Source organism: Polyodon spathula, chromosome 27 (genome assembly GCF_017654505.1).
Source record: "Polyodon spathula isolate WHYD16114869_AA chromosome 27, ASM1765450v1, whole genome shotgun sequence".
NCBI lineage: Eukaryota > Metazoa > Chordata > Actinopteri > Acipenseriformes > Polyodontidae > Polyodon > Polyodon spathula.
The window spans coordinates 8417852-8442800 of NC_054560.1; the positions used below are offsets into that span (position 1 = coordinate 8417852).

Sequence of the window (24949 nt, forward strand, 5' to 3'; positions counted from 1 at the left end):
GCGTGCATGCTCGGGCAAGTTGTTTAGCGTTCGGACATCCTGTGCAGTGCTGTAAGCAGTGTGTGGTCTGCATTCCAGCACACTGCAGAACAGCGATTTCATTTTTAATGTGTGCAGATTTTAAGACCGTCTTTTCTTTTTTTTTTTTTTTTTTTTTTTTTTTTATTCTTTGCAGGACTCCTTTTTACGACAGCTCAAATATCTCCTCGCCAGACTTCATCGGGAGCTTTTCTGCATCTCCCCCTGGCAAAGGATATTTTTGAGTTTGGGAGCAAGCGCAGGGTTGTGTTTATCGACATCTCGACAAAATGGTGCAAAACAAGATCACAGAAATCTCCGGATTCCACCGCTCCTTCAAGGTTGGTCTCCTTTTATAGTTGATCCATATAACCCGCTTGCGTGCTAGTAGCCAGTGCCGTGGTGCTGTTTTGCGTAGCTGTGTAAACCTAACGCGTGAAAAGTAACTATCTGCCCGCAGCTGCTCTCTTGTAAGCGAGGCAGCCACTTCGCTGCTCCTTACCGCTGTATCGTTATACTCTGCAGCCACTGATAAGAGCTTGCTGGTTTATTGGACGGTATGTCTTTGTAATAAGTGCTTTCAGCACACAGTGGTATGGAGGAGTAAGGACAAGGTATCGAGAGTTACCGTGGGCGAGCAAAGAAATGACGTGGGATATATAGTTAGTCCATATGAACTGTATGCGAGCCGGCTGCTTCGTGTTAGCAAAAATATTTGAATATACTAACTTTACTGGTGCACGGGCATTTAGAAATAGGTATGGGTGGACCACAGTGAGCGCAGCGTTACATCCGTCTCTTTAAAACATACTCGGTCTCAAGTTTATATAGCGGGCAATGTTAAGTACTGTTGTGAGCTGGTGGATACAGGCCAGCCGGTAAGCTTATGTTTCTAAGCTTTTTATGGAATTAAAATGAGCGAATATACCAGGAATAAAGAACGCTGACAGACATCGACATGTGTATTTTTACTTATGGAACAAAGGTAGATTTTATTCCATAGAAACCGATGGAGCAAACCTTATGCTACTTGGTGGTGTAATGCAGACAGACCAAATGAGAAGGCAGGGTTTAGAGCACAGTGCAATATGTTCTGAATGAATAAAGTGGCCTGGAATCTATGATGTTAGAAAGGCTTGCTCGGGGCTTCTCCTAATTCAGCTTTTAATTCCAGGGACAGAATCCATTTGAAACAGACTGCAGTAAAACAGGATCCTGTCACCTGGAGTCTGCTTTTAATTTCGACTTTCCCAGCAGAAGAGGTAGGATTCCACTTCCGCAGTTAACCAAGGGCGCTGGAACTAGGGGTGCTGGGGCTGCGGCAGCACCCCCTTGGCTTTGCATGGCTTCCATCATATAAAGGGGTTACAGTTTTGTTCAATGGCTTTCAGCACCCCCACTTTAAAGATGGTTCCAGCGCCACTGCTGTTAGTTATACATTAGGGTGCCTGTTAGTGTGAAGGGTATATTTAGACTGACCACATGTTCACAAGAGCTGACTCCTGTTGCATGCGTAATGCAGCTCCATTGAGATTGCGCTTGCCATGAGGGAAACGCAGGTTGCAACACGTTGACTAATGATTTTTACAGCTTGTCTGATGTGGTGTGATGTCACCCACTGTGTGGTTGCCAGTCGTGGATTCGTTTGTTCAAGTATTTACTGGTAATTTCATACTTCCTTCCCAACGGAAGACCTGCCTGCCAGCCAGCCTATCGACATCCCTGACGCCAAGAAAAGGAACAAGAAGAAAAAGAGGTGCCGTGCCACCGACAGCTTCTCTGGCAGATTCGAAGGTAGGAGCAGAGTTCATTTGCCTGGATCAAGCCATTTGTAATTTGTTTATTTAGCAGATGCTTTTCTCCAAGGTGACCTTACAGAGACTAGGGTGTGCGAGCTATGCATCAGCTGCAGAGTCACTACAACAACGTCTCACCTGAAAGACGGAGCACAAGGAGGTTGTGACCTGCTGAGAGTTGCGCTGTGAGTGAGCTGGGATTTGAACTGGGGTCCTCCTGGTTACAGGCCCATATCTTTAACTACTGGATCACTCAGCCTCTCATTTCGATGCACAAGCCCACAAATGTCACATTGAAAGGATTGCTCAAATTTGGCACAACAGCAAGTTTAGACCATGTAGTGGAAGATCTGTTAAGTTGCATGGCTTGAAACTCGCACTGTCTGCACCCAGTGATGCGTTTCAGAACGGTCCTGTGTTTAAATGGTCAGGCGCCAGGAGTCGGATGTTGGAAATGTTCCTTCCTTGGAGCTGCACAAACAACTCCTGTTAACAAAGACACACGGCTCACTTTTGTGCTGTGACAAGAGTGATCAGTTCAAAGCAAATTTACCAGGGACCTTGATTGTTCTGAAACCCAGTACTGTGTGCTGGGCTAGTGCGAGTTTCATGCCCTGATGTTGAGCTTTCTTTCCCAATTTGGTTGGATTAACAGAACAGTCTTTGTGTCCTGAGGCGGTAGCTCCTTTTCCACATGTCCCTCGCTTGAGAAGCTTCCACCAGCAGGGGTCACTGTGTAGAGGACTGTGAATCACTGCTGCAGGTTTCTGAAGTGTGGTGCTAATGGCTGTCCTTGTATTCCGCAGATGTCTATATGCTGCAGGAAGAGGTTCTGGGTGAAGGAGCCTGTGCTCGGGTACAGACCTGCATCAGTGTGATTACCAACAAGGAGTACGCAGTCAAGGTATTGCTGCTTTACTGGGGCTCTATTCATTTGGGATCCCTATACTGAAGTGTATATATAACTTTATATACCCAGGCAAAACTTTAAGGAACTAAAGTAAGGCAGACAAACATTTGTTTGTGCCTTCTTAAGTTCGGCAGTTTAAGAATTTGCTTGACTTGATTTCTAAACGTTTCACCTTTTTGAATTCTGAATGAATGTTCTGGAAGGTTGTAGTTGTGGTAACTTTCTACTGAATGCAACAAGCAGCGTTTCTTTGACTGCATGTCCCAGCACTGATCTGAAATGATCTGTAGGTGTGATCATTAGGAGGCAGAAAGACGTGAAAGCATTCAGGCTGAGCCATGTGGGTTGGTGTTCGGGAGTAGGAGATCTGGGTTCACTGCATGGTAGAGTACGGCCATGCGCTTGTGTTTAGTCACAGCCCTGTGACTGTTCTGCACAGGCCCGTTCCCTGTTGCTTGTGTGCAGTGATTGGATATGAGAAGGGGTTGCTAAATGTCAGAAGTGACTTTGTACTGTGCATGTGAAATGTGTGTGTGGAGGAGGGGTACCAAACAGGTGGAGCTGAAGGTATCTGGCAATTTAGAGCAAATTCAAGTTAATTTCCAGTTTGTTTACATATACACATTTTATATAAACTTTTCTATGCATTGTAAAGTGTTTTGTGCAGTCAGTGGCATGATAAAGTGCTATAGCTTTTAAATATTGAAGTAAACAGCTCTCAGAATGGGATGAGTTAGGTGACTCTGTTTTCGTCATCTTGCTAAAGGCAGCGCTGTGCTAACTCAGCATAGAAGCTTCCTTTATTATTGTTGCTGTGCTGCTAGCCAGCCAATCAGAAGCAGGAGGCGGAGGTCTGTCTGCCCCACCCCCCTACGTCACCCCAGCGAGAACATGATGCAGTGGCATCTGTGCCAAAACAAGACAAAGAGGGGAGGGGTGGGGACAGACTTGCTTTTCATAATAAGTTTACAGCAAGGGCGCAAAGAGCAGCTGTTAATTCAGTGCTTCATTTATTGGTGTCTAGGAATCCTGGTTGTGCAACAGATTTATGCTTAAGTTTTGCAGCCAAATAACAGGAAGGGTGCAGTGCAACCCAGTACTGCAAGAAACCTGCATCATAAACAGGCAGGATTGTGGTTGCGTTACCGAGTGGTGCTTCAGTAATTCATGTCACTGCAGTAAGACCTCGTCCTGTCTCACAAAGGAAATGCGCTGCATGTTTCTCGCACAGCGTGTTGCAGACATCTGTGGTGGCGACCTGGGTTTTGCAAGTGTTTTTATTAAAAGGGGTGCTTCTTTAGCAACCATAAACCAGTTTTATAAGCAATTTAAAGGAAATATAAAATGCATCTCCAATAAAAATCTCTGTGTTAGGCCCATATGTTGTTGCCTGGTGCAGACATTAACGTGTTGATATACATAATATAGGAAGTTAATAACTTGGCAGCATCTCCTACATATAAGTCAGTTTAATGAAAGGGTCTAAATTACACCTTTTAAAGATATGAAATTTGAAATTAAAAACTCAAATGTAATTGAAAGGATTTTATTGAATTCTTTTGATTTATTTTAATTGTGCATAGAAAATTACATTTAGTAACAAGGATTTTGACTTCAAGCCAGGTCTTGATCAGCTGGCAGTGTGGTGCACATACCACCCTCCCTCCCCCACTTTGCAGTGGGACAGGGTCTTGGGTTTGTGCAAATCTGGAGACTTGCTGAATGGCTTGTGAGGGAGGGTTCCAGATGCTCCTTTTAAACAGTCTTCTTTCTCCCCAGGGGTGTGGGTTGGGGTCGTAATCTGGAACAAATGGCTAGTTGTGAAAGCAGCAGACCATACAGATCGCCTTCAGCGCAGGGCTGAATACTGATTTGAGTTTCTGTTTGTAAATCAAAGATTGTAAACCTTTTTAGATGGAGTCAGACCCTTTTATCCTTTCAACTCTCCTAACAGTTGGATAGTGATGGACAGTCCTGACTAGCAGCTCTTGCTGAGACAATGTGCTGTAAAAGCCCAGTACACAGTAGACCATTGATATCACGATGTTTAGCTTAGGGGGTCCTGCTTTTGTTCATTGAATTTCGCTTCCGTCTAGAAGTAATTGAGCTCCATGTAAAGAATTGCTTTCTAGGTAGGCGATTCAATGCATAGCTTTATAGCCTCGAAGGTTTTGGAAGTAGAAAATGGCAATGCACAGCATTTGGTCAATTTTAATAATGTACAAACAGACTGTTTTATTTGCAAAATTTGGAATAAGTTCAAATTTAAACTGGAATAAATACCTGCTTTTTGATTATTATTTTTTTTTTTTTTTTTAGCTAACTTGGGTAGTGTACAGGGTCACATATTATATGACCATGCCAAGATTATTCCCAATGATGCATGAAGATATAATGCTGAGAGTGAAGCAGTGGTGGTGAACCCTGTCTGCACATTATCCAGCAGCACATCTTGCTGAGTCAGGGGGATCTGCAGAGCATTGTTGCTGGGTTAGTGCATAAATAGAGCCAGTGTCTGTCTGTGCTACTCAGAGACCAGCATAGTGAGCTCATGCACCTTGTTACAATACTAGTCCAATCCAGTTGGAGAGGGGTAGGGTGGAATGAGCACTTTACAATGGCGGACAGGGGCTTAAAAATGCATGGCTAAGCAAATATTTAGCTGGCTTGACTATATAGACTGCATTAGCCTGCATTTGTTTAATGGCCCCCTAAAATACACCAGATTAGAGGGTCTAGTTAAAACTTTAACCTTGGTCCGTATTATTCTCTTTGGGAATGGCCTTGTTTTCATAATGGGGTGGGAAAGGAATGCAGAGAGAGGCGTGCAGGGCTGCATGCATTCATTCCAAACCGCCACTGTGTACATGCTGGGGGGAGGGTCTCAAATGAACTCGGACCAGGTTTTGACAAGAAACTTCAAAGCTAGTGTGCGATTACCTCCTGGTTTGATCCAGTTTCATTGCATTTGAAAAGGAGATGCTTCAGCGTTAACCCATCGATTTCCAGCTACTGTCTTTGAGATTCTACAGTAAAACTGTTCAACTGGTGTTAAACTACCATTAGTTTAAATTCCAGGTGTCTGGAAGTTTGCTGAAGAACACGAGTTTTGCAGTGATACAGTAAATTGGTTTGTCTTGCCTCTGTTTCCTATATAGGAGTTTGACTAAAGTTTTGTCCACAAATGTTTTAGTTTTTTGTTGAAGTAGCATCACTTGTCTTTCAGATCATTGAGAAGAGACCAGGTCACAGCCGCGGGCGCGTTTTCAGGGAGGTGGAGATGCTCTACCAGTGCCAGGGTCACAGGTATGAACCACCCGGGGGCTTTAGCACTTCCACTGGGGCTGTGCCAGTCAGGAATAGGACTACAAATAAAAGGGTGCATTCACGCTGCTTTGGTTTGGGCAGATTTTTTGGAAGAGTTTGATTTAGTTTTGGAAGCATGTGTGAATGCCCCTTACAAACACACATGTGCGCACACACACACACACACGCATGAAGGAATGTTGGTGATATCTGTGGGGTGAGTACTTGTTGCAATACAGAGCCTCGGGCCATCGTTTGAATTAGCCAGATCCCTGCAGCTTTGTTACGCAGGCTTATCTGAGCTGCAGTCGGCATTAACAAAAGGAGATGTCTTGGTTTAGTTAAACAATTTAGAGCAGGGCTGGAACAAATTAAACCTCCATCTAGACCCTGAAGTAGTTAATGATCTCATTTTACCTGTTAAAGAGTGGAATGCCCTCCAGGACTGGGATGGGTCATGCACCTCCCACCACACGCCCCAGTGTAATGTGAGCAGTGGTGGCACTTTCACGGTCACTGATGAGTTTTCTTCTTTTTCTAGAAACATCCTAGAACTGGTAGAGTTTTTTGAGGAGGAAGACAAGTTCTACCTGGTGTTTGAGAAGCTGAGAGGAGGCAAGTTTGTCGTTTTACAGCTTTTCAAAGGAGCAGGGAGCACTGGCTGTAATCCCATTCTTTTGTAGTTTTGATGCTGCAGCAGTTATACTAGGTCGAGTGTTTCTGTTTAACAGTCTGTTATTGCAGCTGTCAGTGGTTTACAAGCAGGAGCCTGTTAGAAATGCCATGTGACGTGCACGAGCGTGGCTTTGAAGCAATTAACCTACATTGAGAGCTATGGGATTTGTAGTGGGGTACTTGTACTGACTTGAGACGGTCTTAGCTGATTGAGTTCTGTCTGTGTTCCTGCATCGTTAGGTTCCATCTTGAGTCATATCCACCAGAGACAGCACTTCAACGAGAAGGAAGCGAGCGTAGTGGTGCAGGAAATCGCTAGTGCCCTCTACTTCCTTCACAACAAAGGTTTGTGGACCCTGTCCGTTTCCTACAGTTAAACCACAGGGCCCTGAATTGCCTAGCAGAGTGATGCCACCCATTAAATGATGGGTCTCAGTGCCCGTCTTTGGTCTCCCGTAAGGATTTGCAGACGTTGTCCAGATTTAAGTGTATTGTATCCACCTTCATGCTCTTTGCGTTCTAGGTCAAAATCGGTATGTGTTTTTTAAAATATATGGATATATATTTCACAGGAATGGCCCACAGAGACTTGAAGCCAGAAAACATACTGTGTGAACATAAGGACAGGGTGAGTATTTTTAAACTTCTAGGATAATTTTTAGTTTTGCAATTCAATAGGAGTTACAGAACAGTGCCTAACAAGTGAAACACAAGTGTGACATTGCAGCAACATCTCGAGGTTGGTCGCACACGGTTCTAAATTGCATATTTATGACAGAACGGTCTGGGTAGGGATTCAGTAATTCACTCCTGGGTTTCTTGTCCTGTGGTTTTTCGTTCTGTTTCAGTCGAGTGAAATTATAAATAAGCTTGCAGTTTAAAAAATGAATGTGTTTCTTTTCAGATCTCCCCTGTTAAAATCTGTGATTTTGACCTTGGCAGTGGAATCAAGCTGAACAGCGACAGCTCCCCCATCTCCACCCCTGAGCTGCTCACACCGGTAAGCAAGGGCTTCCTTGCATCTTTAAAGAGGGGTGAAGGAAGATCTCTCATGGGGTTCAGAGACTAGCAATTGGGCATTGGGTTATGAACAGTTAGACCTGGCTGTGTTGTCAAGTCTGGGTGAATTTGATTGGACTATGTATCTGGGCTTGTTTACTGATAATGTTTGTATATAGAGAACCTCCAATACAAGGTTCATTCATGTTGAATTAACAGTTCTTGGCAAGAACCGAACAGCCATGCAGCCCCTCTGTGGATGATGGTATGCATGCTTGCTACCTGAATAGCCAAACACTGCCCTTTTATGGACAGTGGTATCTCTGTATCTGTTGTGATTCATGGATAAGTTTCCGAGCCTGAAAGGCAAAAGGTCAGAACTAATAAACTGGTTGAATTTCAGAGATTTTGCAGTTCATTTTTTGTAAAGGTGTGTATCTGTAGCTTTACACCTCGCAAACAGTGTAGTGAATCTTAACCTGAAGAGCTTAACAGCTGTGCAGATGCAAAGATTTCCACACAGCTCCCCTGTCTCAGTGACTGTGCAGCAGCTGGTATAGACTGGCACAGGCAAGTGCAGAAACACAGTCCTGGCTAGGTGTTCCTGGAGACTCGCAACTATTTCTGCAAACTGTAGTACGGAGTGAATGAATTGGCTTTTCAGAGTGGGTGGGGGGGGTCACTTTCCGGGCAGTGGTAATCGGATCACAACACCACTCTCCCTTTCGGAACGTCGCCACGCTCCCTCGTATACCAGGGCAGTGTTTCATTCCCAGGAATGGACTTCCAAGAAGTGGCGCCTGCGCACAGAATGAAAATACTTTGCAGGTTGTGCTGGCAAATATATGAACCACTTATTCAAGTAAATAGTCCCATAAAAGGATCAGGCTAAAAGGCATTTATTTTGGAAATTAGATTGCTTCCTTGGTGCACAGAAATAGGAAGTATTTCTGGCTTGATCCATATTTAAATTTCCGTTACAGCCACTTTAATTGGCGAGGTCAGGTTTTTTTTTTTTTAATATATTTATAAGTATTCCCATGTGTCAAAGCTATTTTCTTGAGCTCACACAATCCTCCCTACTACGTTGTGGTTGTACTCAATGCTATCTATTTGGAAAAGGGATCAGCAGATCTATTCCTGCACCATCTATGATTTTAAGTGTGTGCTTCTTGGTCGCATGACACGCTCCCAAACTTCACTGCACAATAATCCTGTTCATCTGCACTCTTCTATTTCTGTTAACAACGTTGCGCTGCAGACGTGTACAATAATAAGAATCGGCCCGCCCCCACCTAGCAACTGGGCTGTCATTGGCTGTGAGGGGAGGAGGTGTATGAGTAAAGTAAAAGGCTGGGCTAGTTGATCTGTTGCGTATCGGTTGGGGCGGGGCGCTCCCTTATCTAAACTGTTTTTCTTATTTTTGTTCCCCCAGCAAGGCTGTAGAGTTAACCTTTTGTGTGCTGATTTGTGGTGTCAGTTGACTGCTGAGTGGGCGTTTATATTGCTGGAGAGTATGAGGGCATGTCTGGGAAAGTCGTTCCAGAGCTTCTGCATGTTGGTGGATTGCAGTTTCGTTAATTAAAAGCTTGCGTTTTAATTGTCCTTTTCCAGATGTGAAAATCTCGTCTCCTGTTACTGCAGGGTTAGCGACAACGCCAACAGCAGTATGAGACGCTGGCACTGAATGGGTGACCCTTGGCATTGCAATAATAGAATGGGGGTAGGGGGCAGAGGAGCCTTCATGAAATAACTGTTCTGCTTCTTTGTTCTGATTTGAAGTACCAGCAAATGCCACCAATGTTTTTATTCTTGAGTAGGGAATGGTTTCTGTTTTTTTTTTTTTTTTTTTTGACACACTGGGCTGAATATGTGAGGCTGTGGGTTCAAGCTCCCAGTCTCTGTGCTTTGGTTTGGCTGTAAAAGGTTGTTGAATTAAGGCCGAATTCTTGTATACAGTAGTTTTGATAGATCCTGTCTGCCTGGGGGGATTTTGAAGAATTCTAAGAAGTTAGTTATTAGAGCAGCTTGGTTTGAGTGCAGCTGGAGTTTTGAAGATGTACCTCTAGGGGAATTCTAATCTCTGTCTTATCAGGCAGCAAGTGTAGGAGTGATTAAGGGTGTGTGGAAACTGAAATTCTCTCTAATGCTGTTCAGTCACGTGCCCCTGTGTGGTCTGACTGTCATGTGATCTGGAAACTCCCACACATGGCTGGTTCAGTTTACCAAAGAAACTAGTGGCATCAGCTAAGTTTCAGTTTTCAAGCTGCAGTGCAGGAGAATGCTATAGGCAGAATGATGCAAGAGGTTTTTAATGTTGTAAAGTATTTCACCAAGCTGGCGCTGCACTAAATTTGGTCCTGCTAAAATTAAATTCTTGGCTTTTAACACATTTGATTTAAAGGTACGAATTTGAACTGGAGCAGACCAACGCTTGGTAACTAATTCCGTGTAAAGAAGCTACATTTACAGCAAGTCTCCCTTAGCTTTGAGTTGAGGAATATTTTAGTGTAATAAGTTTGGTATGGGTTGTATTTGTCAGCCTCCCCTCCGCTGCTCTCTCAGTATGTTTCAGGTGTCGCAAAGCTGGTTTATTTTTCAAACCCAGCAGCAGTTTTATTTGCAACATAACACCTAGACCTGAAACTTGATCGCCTCTCTGACGAGAGAACTGCAACAGGAGCTTTTTTGTGTTTACATAAAGAAAGCAACGTATCTTACACACACACACACACACACACACACACACACACACACACACACAGTGGAAACGTCTTGTGTTTGATTGTGTGTGGACAGTAAGCTCTTGATAAAGCATTTGCTCCAGTATGTTTTGGAACCCTTACATTTTGTGTTTGTAACTGGACAGCCTGAGATGTTTTCTATTTTTGTATTAGTGAAAATAACGTAGTATCCCAAGCACAAACTTTGAGCAAAATGGCACATCGGTGAGGATTACCAGAATCCAAGGAAATTATTTTAAAGACTGTTTAATCCTCCATAAACTTCACACAAGCATGTGCTGCAAGAGTATTGGATAACAAAAACAATTCAACCACATCTCTTTTTTGCAATTAAAACAGCACAGAGCTTAGACTATCACACCCGAAGTTCTGTGTTTTAGTCTGGAGAGTTCCCGAGGTTCTGCCTTCGTAAGTCCGTACTCCCAGAGATGGTGCAGGCAGCAGACTCCACACTGGGAGCATTGTGTCTGCACATCCTGGGGCCAGAGAATTCGCCACAGTGAACTCCGAGTCTGACCGTATTATCGCAGCTGTTGTGGGGTCTGGTTGACATGCAGCTGGTCACAAGCAACAATAGAGTCCTGATTCCTGTTGTCTGACTTTCAGGGCTTGTTTGCAAGGATAATCCAACTCTGCCAGTACAGGTCTTTCATCCAAACATATTCTTATTCATTAAGCTGAACCAACAACTGTGAAGCTATGATATAATGGAGTTTTTATTTCCCCTGTACTAAATTAGCTCTTTTAAGGTGTACACAACACGTGTGTCCCACAAATAAAATCAAAACTTTGTTCAATGAGTTGCACGAATCAGGGTTTAAAATGTACAGACAGGCTGGATCTGCTCATCCAAGTGGTCAGTTTCCTCCTCGTGAAGAAACCGTTTGAGTAGCAGAGTTCCTCGTGTAAATGGTAAAGCAAACCTGTGCATTGTAACCGGTAACCTTTTGACCCGACTCCTCAATCTGCTGAACTTTTGACAAGTCTTTTAAGACTCATTAGATGGAAAATCCATTAATCTGAGCTTTTCCACAAGTTACTGAAAGGCACCAGTGGGTGATTTTTATATAGCGAGTGCCAGGTTTATTTTCAGTCTTCGGAGCAGCCAATCCTCTGTGGAGTTGCTGGCAGGCATCCAGCCTACTTTCAGCCAGCTTGCGCAGAGCTCTAGGAAAATGTGTGCAATGCAGTGAAACATGCCAGAGGGCTTGAATTACACAGCAATACCTTTCTGTGCCTAAGAACAAAGGAACAGAACAAATCGTGAAGTTAAAACAAATAGCGATTAACCCCCTAATGCTGTCTCCTGTGCTAGCGAATAACCCCCTAACGCCCTCTCCTGCGTGTCTCCCGCAGTGCGGCTCTGCAGAGTACATGGCCCCCGAAGTGGTGGAGGCGTTCAATGAAGAGGCCACCATCTATGACAAGCGCTGTGACCTGTGGAGTCTGGGCGTAATCCTCTACATCATGCTGAGCGGCTACCCCCCCTTCGTGGGCCACTGCGGGGGAGACTGTGGCTGGGACAGGGGGGAGCCCTGCCACAACTGCCAGGTGAGACTCCAAAACTCATTCACATGAAACATTTCATCCATCGCTATAAAACACGCGGCACTGTACAGGGAGCATCAGTGTGTCTTCTCCGTTTCAATATGCTTTGCTGAGAATGGAGACTCTGGTTTGTGAGGTGGCTGGATTGTAACTGAACTCCTCTCTCTGCAGAACATGCTGTTTGAGAGCATTCAGGAAGGGAAGTACGAGTTCCCCGAGAAGGACTGGGCTCACATCTCATTCAGTGCCAAAGACCTCATCTCCAAGCTGCTGGTTCGGGACGCCAAGAAGAGGCTGAGTGCTGCCCAGGTGCTGCAACATCCCTGGGTACAAGGGGTAGGTGGCTGCCTCTTACGCAGTGAATAACATGGAGAAATCCATATGCTGCTTAAGATCCTGGGTTTATCCGTGGGTTTGTGGAACAATGTTGCTAGGTTATCTTGTACATGTCTAATCATCTGCGTTTTATTTCTCTCTAGTGTGCTCCAAATACCCTACCAACTCCAGTGCTACTTCAGAGGTAAGCAAAGCTGTCACTAATTATAACTTCATAAAAGCTAGTTAAGGCCACCTGCGCAGTAGACAAAACTGTAGAATCAAGGTGTTTTATTGATTTGACCTCATGTTGCTTAAACAGAGCTCCACATTTATGATGCCCTAATATATTAATGAATACAAGTGAAGCAAGGCAATACACAGCTGATCAGTTAAACAAATGCCCACTGAAAGGCCCCTTGCAATAACGTTCTTTTCTCTGCATGGCTTCTGCAGGAACGGCAGTGCCAAGGACCTTACGTTCTTCACGGCCGAGGCGATGGCTGTGAACCGCCAGCTTGCCCAGCACCAAGAGGAGGAGGAGCAGCCTATCCTCATCACAGCTACCTCATGCTCCATGCGCCTCTCCCCTCCCTCCCAGTCTAAACTGGCCAAGAAGAGACAGAAATCCAGCCTGCTGAAAAGGGGGCCGGTGTCTGCCACAGAACTGCACCAGCTGTTGGCCCCGCTGGTCATCGTGGGGGACTGCGCGTGACCCCCGCCGCTCTCAAGACCCGCCCCTAGCTTCTCCTCCTTCCTCCCTCTGGTTTTTTCCAGCAGTTTGTTGGTACACTAGTACAGCTGACTCGAACGTGGCTGATCTTGCAATGGCTCAGGCGAAAGGGGAATGTTCTAGCGAGGTTCTCGGACTTCTACACCAAAGGACTACTCTTGCACTGCTTAAGTATTACAACTGGTTTCACTGTGAATTACGTCGAGAAGCATTTTATTTAAATTGACAGAAAAAAAAGCAGGATACCCCGTGTGTGTGTGTGTGTATGTGTGTGATTAGGCAGTGATTGCCATAGAGGGGTTTCTTCTGTTGAAGGAATCGCCCTGTTTGTAATCCGTGCTGAAAGAATGAGAACCTGCCTGCTCCAGAGCAGCTGCTAAACCCTGGCTGTTGTATTAAAAGTCTTTCTGCAGGTCCCGCACCATTACTGGTCTTGTTCTAAAGAAACGCCCTACTGATTTGGACCAAAGAATGAAAATCCTCTGCAGAAAGGATGAACTATGCATGCTTTTTTAAGACAAGAAAAATCTGTTCAGGCCAACCTTTTTACTTAAGCAAAATAAGTATTAAGTCCCCCCCCCCCCCCAACTTTGTTTGTTTTTCAAATTCTAAAATCAATATTTCATTCTTTCATTCCTTGGTGCTGTCATTTGTGCAGTGCAGAGATTTATAAGTTGCTAAGTTCATTTTTCCATCCCCAGCATATTCATGTACAATTTAAATTAAATTGCTAAATGAAAGCAGTAGCTATAATTACACACACAAAACAACTTAAAGTAGCTCAGGTTTGACGGCAATATGTTCTTTTCTCAGCACAAAAAAAAATGAACTCATGATGGTAATCTGTGTTCTGGTCCGTTTTTAAGTTACAATTCTGTCTGCAGACTGCTGTAATGTGCAATCTCATTGCAGCAGCCTGGTGAATAATGTTTGCAACTCTCCAGTTCCTGGCAGCGGCACTGTTTGCTCCATCTGCTGGATCTAAAAAGCGTTGCAGCAAAAAAAAAAAAAAAAAAAAAAACAATCAAGCTATTGGCAGTCTACCAGCGTTCAAGTGGAAGATTCTGTTCTGGTCAGGTGATGTGTGTTTAGTCAGTCATGATAAGCTGTAGCACCTCAAGCAAGACTGATTTGAAAATGTGTGTTTTTTTTGTTTGTTTTTTTTCTCTTTGAGAAACCATTGGTCATTTATTATAACACTCATCTAAAACAAACCCCTCCACCTCTCAGGGTCATCGCCATAACAACCTTCTGGGATAATGGGCGTATGATTCATTTAAGGGGGTTGCTTTTGTTTGCTACCTATTAAGGCCACCTTAAATTGGCCTAAGGCCTTAATTCAAATTTATAGCACCGCTATAGTAAAAAAAAAAAAAACATCTATCAGTGTTTGAATAATTCTGGTTCATTTAGGCCTGAGTGGTGCTAGTCTTGGATGTTTCTTTGTTCGGTCATGTAAAGGCTTTATCTGGCGCTGAGGATTAATACTGAATGCTAGCAACTTTCTTTTTGAAGCTTAAGAACAGTCTGGGTGGGGTGGGGGGGGGGCAAAAAAAAACTATATATATATATATATTTGTGTGTGTATATATAAAATATGTAGCATTCCAAAAAACAAGCAATTAAGATCAGTCTTCCAATACAATGTAGTAGGTGGAAATGAATGGATTTCTTTTTATTGTGTATTTTTCTTTTTATTTGCGGATAACTCCATAAGTAAGATATTCGAAACGTGCCACACGTTGTTTGTATTTTATTTTGTTGTTTTAACATTCAAATATTTTGAATAAGAATCTGAAAAGGCAACAGCTGTTTTTTGATTTTGGATGGAAAGGTTTGGGCAAGGCAATTGTAGGCTTTAGAAACAGTTTTTTCCATGGTAAATTTAAAATTTCATATCGGTTTGTTTGTGGGCTGCTAAGACTTCTGGCTGCCCCTGACCACATTGAAGTGTTTAACTAGAGATGAATGAGGGGGCTGGCGCTTGATTTTTTTAAGTCGTGAAACCACCATTTTATTTTAATGGTTCATTGCTACCTTTTCATGAGTTGGGTCTTGTTCAATAACAACTCTGCTGTCAGATTTACTGTAGTCCTTACTTGCCACCTGGAACAATGAAGCAAACTTCAACAAACAGATCTTCTCACGCAAAACCGCCTTTGCCAGGAAGTTGGTAAAATAAGACGTTGATTGTAACCCTTTTGTATTTTTCCTTTCTACAGAGCCCTCTTGTGGGTGTTTTGTCTTACACTAAGACTTACTTGAATTGTATATGCATTTGTGTTGTTTTTTTATTGCAATTGTAAGCTACATTGTGCAGAAACAAAGGCACAGTTTGGGTTTGGCAGTCTAGGTTTAAATTTTTTTTGTGTGTGTGTGTGGAATCGCATTGTTCCCTGATCAGTGTCTCCCAGCACACACGCACAGTGAAAGACGTTTGAATTGAGGGTGGATGGGGTTTAGTCCATTCCGGGCACTCGATAGAACACAATCAGGCAGTGGCTACCTCTTTACTGCAGTTGCCCTTATATAGTGATCGCTGTATATAGAAATATGAGTGTTCGTGTCTTGCAACAAGGTTAGTCATTCAAATATTACGTGATTTCCCGAAAGGGTTATGTTTTCAGTTGCAAACAACTCGTATTCTAGAACATTTGCCTGAAAACAGCCCTGTATGAAAAAAAAAATATACATATTCTCCATATCATAACCATACAGATATGATTTTGTTTTTTCTGAAAGGAAATTAATCAAATTGACTTAACTTGTTTTGTGGGGAAAGAGATATCTTAAGGAGATATATAATTTTTTATTTTTTTATTTTATTTGTGATTTATGCTCCAGTCCCTAGACTGCCAAATCGAAGTGAGTATTACTTGTGAAGCCTCAGCACTGTTTAGTCTGTTCTCCACAAGCTCCTGTTCAGACATTTAATAAAATTAAAATAAAAAAAAAAAAAAAAAAAGCACTTTACTGTACCAGGTGACTCCTGGCAGCTGAGAGTTCATTTCTTACTCTTGCCAGGATTTTGTATTCTCTTTTTTTAAAGAATTTAAATAAATGCTTTGAATCACATTGTGTGTGGGAGTGGGAGTGGGAGTGGGAGTGGGAGGTTTCACCAGGTCTTCTGGATTGGTCCATTTAAGTTTATAACAACTTTCTGTCTTAACCTATTAGTGCCATTGTCTTCATTTTGAGGACCGGTTACTTACTCATTTTTTTGGAGCATTTTTAACTGGCATGTACCTCTTTTAATTTTTCTCTTAACTATTGTTATGATTATTTTAATGTTATTAACTGCGAAAGTTCGGTTTAAATGTAACCGTTAATTCTGCACTTCTAGCCCTTCCGATGCTGAAGGACTCTGCTCATTATAAAATAAGAATTGGAAACCGAACGAGGATAGGTTTCTGTTTTCATACCCAGTGATGTTACAGTCCATATTCGATGTGTTGAGATCCATAGCCGGCCTGCAATTGCACTTCTCTGATTGTGGGCATATCTGACGACTGTCCTCAAAATAAGACGCAGGGAACATATGTTGCAAATGTGCCTGCCATTTTACTCAAAGATTGAAAACCTTTAATTTAGTAGCATACAGCCTGTTTTTTTTTTTTTTAAAGGTATTTAATGAGTTAAAATATGAACAAATGCACCTTTGGTGGTAAACTGATGAAAAATGCAATTATGTATTCCAAGAGAAACCGACAAACAGACATGCTGGGTAGTGCATTTCAAAGCAAAGACTCAACCATGAGCACCAAGGCGCTTTCAAAAGAACTCTGGGACAAAATTGTTGAAAGGCACAGATCGGGATGGGTCTAAAAAAATATCAAAGGCCTTGAATATCCCTTGGAGCACAGTCAAGACAATTATTAAGAAGTGGAAGGTGTATAGACTCCGCCTAGATCAAGCCGTCCCTCCAAACTGGATGACGGAAGGATGCAAGAAGGAGACTGATCAGAGAGGATACCAAGAGGCCAATGGCAGCTTTGCAAGAGCTACAGGCTTTTATGGCCAAGACTGGTCAAACAATACTGACAACAATATCCCAAGCACTCCACAAATCTGGCCTGTATGGTAGAGTGAAAAGAAGGAAGCCATTACCCAAGAAAGCCCACCTTGAATCCCGTTTGAAGTATGCAAAAAAAAAAAACACTCGGGAGATTCTGTAGCCATGTGGCAAAAAGTTTTGTGGACGAAACTAAAATGTACGTTTTTGGCCTAAATGCAAAGCATTATGTTTGGTGCAAACACAACACAGCACATCACCCAAAGAACACCATTCCTACTGTGAAGCATGGTGGTGACAGCATCATGTTATGGGGATGTTTGTTATTGGCAGGGACTGGGGTACTTGCCAGAATAGAAGGGAAAATGAATGGAGCAAAGTACAGAGAAGTCCTTGAGGAAAACCTGCTGCCCTCTGCAAGAAAGCTGAAACTGGGACAGAAGTTCACCTTTCAGCATGACAACGACCCAAAGCACACAGCCAAAGCTACACTGGAGTGCCTAAGGAACAAAAAGGTAAATGTCCTTGAGTGGCCCAGTCAGAGCCCCGACCTAAATCTAATGGAAAATTTGTGGTATGGCTTGAAGATTGTTGTCCGTCAATGCTCCCCAAGGAACGACAGAGCTTGAACAGTTTTGTAAAGAAGAATGGTCAAATCTAGGTGTGCAAAGTTGGTAGAGACCTATCCCAACAGACTCACAGCTGTAATTGCTGCCAAAGGTGCTTCCACCAAGTACTAACTCAGGGGGGTGGAGACTTATCCAATTCTGATCTTTCAGTTTTGTATTTAATATATAATTTTTTTTTTTTTTCCTCAATAAAAACTTTTTTCCCTTTAACAGTGTGGAGTATGGTGTGTAGAGAAGTGGGGAAAAAAATCCTCATTTAAATGCATGAAACTCTGAGGCACTGACACAACAAAATGAGAAAAAAGTTCAAGGGGATGTAAACTTTATATGTGTGTGTGTGTGTTTGTGTGTTTTCCATTTTGATACAGTGCTCTACTTCACTGTTTTGACAGCTAATTAATTTTAACAAGAACCATCTTTATCCTGCACTGTACCAGCCCTTCTAGAATTGCAGTCTGTCTCTCCGGTTTGCAGACTAGTTTGGACTGGAATAGGGGGGTTAGGGGCAGTCTGATGTAACCTGCAGCCAATGCTTTTCTTTTTTTCTGCCGACCATGCAGTGCGTTCCAGCACACAACACACCCTGCCACTCCACCTCACAGCGAGTTCAGTGTTCAGCAGGGAGGGGGAGGAATCTGCCTAGAACATAGAGAAAGTGGGTGCATTCTGTTTGGTTAGGGGATCTAATGCCCTTTGAGTAGATTGTAGAGCCCCTTTTATCCAAACTGTTTGCATCACATCCTATCTTGACCCACATGTGTCACTTTGCTACTTTCCATCAACTTGAACGTGATCGCAATGTTTCAGACAACTCCAATCTATGGTGTGTTGGTTAGGATTATGAGATGGGATGCGTATTATAAAAAATGGATCCAAAAGATGGGAAAATGTACATTAAAATGAGCAAAAAGAGGGTTCTGATATACCCAAGTCAAGAAAAGTTCAGTTCTGCAAATATACCTTGTGGTAGTTCCATTACAGGTGAAACCCCTGTGATAGTATTTGGATATGCCTCAGTTTTGTTAACATCAGTAGCTTTAGCTGCAGTCTAACAAGCTTCCTCTCCTCTTGAAACACACCTGCGATGATGTCAGACAGGCACGTTGTACCTGCATTGCAGGTTATAAATAACATGCCTCCCAGCCTCTTACACTGACAGTATGAGACTGGAAACACGGTTTGAAGAGTCGTTTTTAATATGGGCCAAAACAAACATATTAAAAAGAGGTTTTCAGATCTTTTTGAGCTGGATCCTCCTTTTGGAAGATTTTGCCTGTAAGATTGTAACCGGTTTCTACCTAGAATACCTCATTCAGAAAGAAGACCTCCACTTAGTAATAAAAATAGCAGTTTATTGGTTGTGAAAGATATGCCTGATGGCACATGAACAACTGGCAAACAGTTATGCCCAACATGAACATGATACCCGACCGGTAAATAATACATAATTACAATTGGCCCATGGCCTTATCCATTGGAGCTCGCATGCCGCCCCTATGCTGACCGAGCTGAGATGAAAGCAATACAGTGATTAGAATGGCTCGGCCAGGGGGCAGGACAAGTGGCACTTGGGGCCACCTTCCCCCTAGACAAGGCACGCTGCGGGGTGGAGGCAGGGAGGTGGACCAAACAAAGAAACAACGGGTTTGTGGGCAGAGAGACCTATTTAACTGGTCAAACTGGTAACGTATGAGATTGATGGGTGATGTCTCCTTTCGGAAAAGACAACAAGTTTCCAAGGAATGATTTTTTATTAAATTTTATTGTCACTATCTGGCACTGGGTACAACACAATAGAATAGTGGTTATCTCTTTATAGTGACACATATACACATAAATATATATATATATATATATATATAGTATATATATATATTATATATATATATATATATATATATATATTATATATAGTGATCATAGTCCTTAACACTTTATCAGAGAAATAAATAGCACCTTATTTAATGGGGTCCTAAAACCGGTAATCTGGTGTGCTTTCAGACCTATATAACGAATCCTGAACAATTCAAACCTGAATTTGAGCAATTGGAATAAAACACTCAAAATGATGCAAGCATCATAAAAACGGGACAGCTAAATATATATATATATATATACACACACACACTGAACAAAAATATAAACACAGCATGCAACAATTTCAAAGATTTTACTGAGTTACAGTTCATATAAGGAAATCAGTCAATTGAAATAAATTAATTAGTCCCTAATCTATGGATTTCACATGACTGGGAATACAGATATGAATCTGTTGGTCACAGATACCTTAAAAAAAAAAAAAAAAAAAAAAAAAAAAAAAAGGTAGGGTCATGGATCAGAAAACTTGTGACCTCCAAACGCCTCATGGAGCGTGACACATCTTCTTCGCATAGAGTTGATCAGGCTGTTGATTGTGGCCTGTGGAACGTTGTCCCACTCCTCTTCAATGGCTGTGCGAAGTTGCTGGATATTGGCGGGAACTGGAACACGCTTCGTACACGTCGATCCAGAGCATCCCAAACATGCTCAGTGGGTGACATGTCTGGTGAGTATGCAGGCCATGGAAGAGCTGGGACATTTTCAGCTTCCAGGAGTTGTGTACAGATCCTTGCGACATGGGGCCGTGCATTACCATGCCGCGGTATCTCTGTGCATTCAAATTGCCATCGATAAAATGCAATTTGGTTCATTGTCTGTAGCTTATGCCTGCCCATACCATAACCCCACCGCCACCATGGGGCACTCTGTTCACAACGTTGACATCAGCAAACCGCTCGCCCACACGACGCCATACACACTGTCTGCCATCTGCCCGGTACAGTCGAAACCGGGATTCATCTGTGAAGAGCACACTTCTCCAGTGTGCCAGTGGCCATCGAAGGTGAGCATTTGCCACCTGAAGTCGGTTACAACGTCAACCTGCATTCAGGTCAAGACCCTGGTGAGGATGACGAGCACGCAGATGAGCTTCCCTGAGACGGTTTCTGACAGTTTGTGCAGAAATTCTTCAGTTGTGTAAACCCACAGTTTCATCAGCTGTCCGGGTGGCTGGTCTCAGACGATCCCGCAGGTGAAGAAGCCGGATGTGGAGGTCCTGGGCTGGCGTGGTCACACGTGGTCTGCAGTTGTGAGGCCGGTTGGACGTACTGCCAAATTCTCTAAAATGACGTTGGAGGCGGCTTATGGTCGAGAAATGAACATTCAATTCTCTGGCAACAGCTCTGGTGGACATTTCTGCAGTCAGCATGCCAATTGCACGCTCCCTCAAAACTTAGGACATCTGTGGCATTGTGTTGTGTGACAAAACTGCACATTTTAGAGTGGCCTTTTATTGTCCCCAGCACAAGGTGCACCTGTGTAATGATCATGCTGTTTAATCATCTTCTTGATATGCCACACCTGTCAGGTGGATGGATTATCTTGGCAAAGGAGAAATGCTCACTAACAGGGATGTAAACAAATTTGTGCACATTTTGCTGAATATAAATAAATGCTAAAGAGTACATAAAAGATACTGAGAGCAGCATTGCTGTTCTGTTTAGTTGATGTTAACAGACCTCCGAGCATTTTTTTAATATCACTGTGTGTATGAAAAGCTAAAACAATGAACTGTAACTTAAACTGCAAACAACTTGTTCATGAAATGAGATTTCTTCCATTCAGTTAATGTGTCTAGTTACATTTCTCAGTGTAAGATTACCCTCTAGTGGTTTAACAGCATATTGCAAATGTTACACCTTCACGAAGCTATTTTTAAAGGATCGCTGTTGGGAAACTGTGTGATTAATCGCAGATACTGCATGGTTCAGTGTGTGATAGGAATGTTTCTTAAAGAAATGAGGACAGCAAGACCAATGAACAGACCGTCTCTATGTACAAGACTGCAGCAGAGAATCCAAACAAACCAGACAGCAAAATCAGCTTGCTGATAAAGCGCGAACTACAAAAGAACACAGTAGCACAGGGATCAACAAGAAAATCCCATTTTAGTAAAAAGAAAGTTATTTATTTTTAGATCTGGGGATCATGGTGAATAGAGAAGACGTCTAAAGTCTCTGTCATGCTCCTCAAATGCTAATCCCGACACGGTGGATGGTTGATTATACCCCACACCAGGGTATACCAGGAGAACATGCCCCACGCCAGGGTATACCAGGAGAACATGCCCCACGCCAGGGTATACCAGGAGAACACACCCCACACCAGGGTATACCAGGAGAACACGCCCCACGCCAGGGTATACCAGGAGAACACGCCCACACCAGGGTATACCAGGAGAGCACGCCCCACGCCAGGGTATACCAGGAGAACACGCCCCACACCAGGGTATACCAGGAGAACACACCCCACGCCAGGGTATACCAGGAGAACACACCCCACACCAGGGTATACCAGGAGAACACACCCCACGCCAGGGTATACCAGGAGAACACACCCCACACCAGGGTAACTAGGAGAACACAACCTACGCCAGGGTATACCAGGAGAACACACCCCACACCAGGGTAACCAGGCGAACACACCCCACACCAGGGCAATGCCACATCCAGTCGGGTTTACAGGTGATAACACAGTGGTCAGGCTTGTAGGCTTTGTCTGGTTGCCATAGGGTAGGAATTGGTGGAACTGCGATCGTTTAGTTTCATTACCGGTTCACCTTAAAGAATGTTCTCCTCTCAACACCTACTCTGTTTCTAAGCTGTGTCCTACCACATACCTACCAAAAAAGTTAGAAATGTAAATAAGTTTTTTGAATTGTGATTATCCAAGAATAGGCCGCCTTACTTTGTTTTTGTATGTAACCCAAAGTGTAGGCGTTGCTTTAGTGCAAACTAATTGATGTTTTACACCCGCTTCAGTCTACTATATAATTCAATGTGTACATATATATACTATTATATATATGTACAATTATATATAAATATCATATATATATATATATATATATATATATATATATATATATTATATATACACACACATATATATATATATACAACACATCCATGCTTTATATATATATATATATATATATATATATATGTTTCCGGTTCTCCCTGTTTTATTCCAGTGTAATTGTACAATGCTATAGCTTCCCAGCTGTGGGATGTCAGACTGGAGCTTTAGAATTTAGCAACAAGCCAGTCAGATTCCCTGATTCCAGATTTCCTCACTGTGGGGTACAAAAGTCACAACAACCCCCACCACACCCACACTTCGTAACATTAGTATGGATCGACAGTTTCTTTTAAATTGGAGCAGATTCATTTTAATAGATCATTTCAAATTATAGGCTTGCTGACCAACACCAAAAAAGAAACCCTTTGCTTTACAACCTTGATCTCTGTTTAAAACAACGCGCTTCTGGATTCCCTTGAATTAACCATGTCTTCAGAATCACATGTCTAGAGAGTATTGCAGAAATCGATGATCCGATGAGCAGTTTGCATCATGACGTGTTCTTGTTCTTCGAGCTCTTTTGATGCACTGCATTTTTATTTGATTTTCTATGTTTTATCTTTTTCCTCTGCCTAGATTTCTAGTCATTTACAAATATCAGTAATCTTTATAAAAAAAAAAAAACAACCTTATTTCATTTAAAGTAGTCATTCATGATAATTCTTCACACTTGTTGGTGAAATCTGGGCTCATTCTGTATAGCATATTTCCTTCAGCTCAGACAGGTTGGATACACCATGCTTGGCTACCATTTTTTCAGATCCATCCAAAGCATTTTTATTGGACTGAGAGCCTGTGATTGCAATGGCCACTTTTATCTTCAAGAATTTCTAGAGTTGACTTAGCTGTATGCTTTGGATCGTTGTCATTTTGGAAGATAAACTGTCTTCCAATCAGCCGACGACCCGATGGTATAATTGTAGAATGTTTTGCTACATGGCTGCATTCATCAGACTTTCAATCCTGTGAATGTCTCCAGTCCTGAACTGCTAAAGCATTGTGACCAAACCACCTGCATGTTTAACTGTAGCTTCAAGGTTTTCTTCGTTGAAGGATTTCCCTTTTTTTTCTCCAAACATATAATGGTCCATTTTTTGGGAAACGTTGGATTTTCATCTCATTGGACCAGAGGATTTTGCTGAAGAATGCTTCAGATTCTTGTTCACATTTCTTGGCTCATTTTAGATGGCTTGTTTTATTAACTGTCTTTAGAAGTGGTGTGCAGCGAGGTCTATGTGTATGCAACTCTTCTGTGTTCAGGTGTACAGTTCTTGGCTGTCGAGCTTGCATTTTTATTTAGCTGCTCGGACGATTCTCCTACCTGCTATATTTACAATTGTCTTTGGACGTCCACTTCTAATACCTTTGCTTTCCTTTTCAGCACTGCGGAGCAAACCAAGCTGTTTCTCACCTATTCTTATCCAGTCGTTTCCTTTACCACACTTGCACAAGGTTTCATCAGACCTCTCTGTGCTTTATGATGCTCCTGATGCTTTACTACACTTTGGTTACAAGGCCTGATTGACCTACATCACAGGAAGTGATTCAGTACCAGGAAGTAGGCTGAAGCAACTTCTACAGCGCTGCCCTTGAAATATTCAACTGGACTTTAAAGTTGGTTTCTACTCGTTCAATAACACTCAAGCTGGATATGAGCAAACACAAACAGTTCTATACCTGAGGTCCGTTCCTATGTAATTAAATTGTTGTTAAATGGTACAGGCGGAGATTTTAAAATGTTCCAGGGTGACTAATAAACCTATCAATCAGCAAGAAGCTGCCAGGACTGCTACTGCAATCCATCATGTTTATTTTCTCAGGTTTAAAAGCAGGACACACACTGGCTAGCTTTGGCTTTCTAAATCTCACCCTGTAACTGCATGGCTACACTGTCACACCTTCCAACTTCCATCACTGTTCCAGGAAAGATCTTCATTTAGCCGGTACACTGCAGGGGCCTGACAGTTTATATTGATGGGACGTCGTGTATAAACAGAGCCCCTCTGCATGGCACCGGCCTCCGCCTTGGCACACAGCGCTGGAGACAAAACATCAACACCCTGGGAGGTGGCGGGCGGCTCTGTGCTTGTGTGTAGGCTTTCAACTTCCTGGGAGGGTCTGGTATGGAGGTGGCAGGAGACAGTCAAGGTGTCTCAAGATAGACTTGCACAGAACTGCATTTAAACAAGTCCCTTATTAAAAACAGACGAGGCGTGCTGAAGCAAAAGCTTAACATGAAGCACAGCAGCAAGGAGGCGGAAAACAATGTCGACAGGCAGGGTATGAATCAAAGTGTTTGAAGGCA

At 42.8% G+C, this 24949-nt stretch overlaps 2 protein-coding genes across 2 annotated transcripts in view; both read left to right on the forward strand.

Annotated features, from left to right (window-relative positions):
- The first annotated feature begins 216 nt into the window (after positions 1 to 216).
- On the forward strand, positions 217 to 16119 carry LOC121301595 (MAP kinase-interacting serine/threonine-protein kinase 2-like). The gene is made up of 13 exons (XM_041231117.1): positions 217 to 359; positions 1193 to 1280; positions 1711 to 1812; positions 2621 to 2718; positions 5951 to 6030; positions 6572 to 6645; positions 6946 to 7050; positions 7278 to 7333; positions 7610 to 7705; positions 11805 to 11999; positions 12168 to 12332; positions 12476 to 12516; positions 12768 to 16119. The coding sequence occupies exons 1-13, from the start codon at positions 309 to 311 to the stop codon at positions 13024 to 13026; spliced, it is 1410 nt and encodes a 469-aa protein (XP_041087051.1). The 5' UTR covers positions 217 to 308; the 3' UTR covers positions 13027 to 16119.
- An 8759-nt stretch (positions 16120 to 24878) lies between these two features.
- The window catches only part of map1sa (microtubule-associated protein 1Sa), a gene marked incomplete at its 3' end in the record, with an annotated part of 25571 nt that continues 25500 nt past the window's right edge, over positions 24879 to 24949 (forward strand). Inside the window, exon 1 of the mRNA XM_041230347.1 lies at positions 24879 to 24924. Within this exon, the coding sequence (XP_041086281.1) occupies positions 24879 to 24924 (46 nt within the window). The remainder of the gene's footprint in view (positions 24925 to 24949) is intronic.

What these genes read in the sequence shown, in the direction of transcription:
- LOC121301595 (XM_041231117.1), top strand. Translation starts at nt 309, where the DNA reads ATGGTGCAAAACAAGATCACAGAAATCTCCGGATTCCACCGCTCCTTC. An exon ending in GTTTGAGAAGCTGAGAGGAG is followed by an intron (nt 6,646 to 6,945) that starts GCAAGTTTGTCG and finishes CTGCATCGTTAG; the next exon opens with GTTCCATCTTGAGTCATATC. An exon ending in CTACTTCCTTCACAACAAAG is followed by an intron (nt 7,051 to 7,277) that starts GTTTGTGGACCC and finishes TATATTTCACAG; the next exon opens with GAATGGCCCACAGAGACTTG.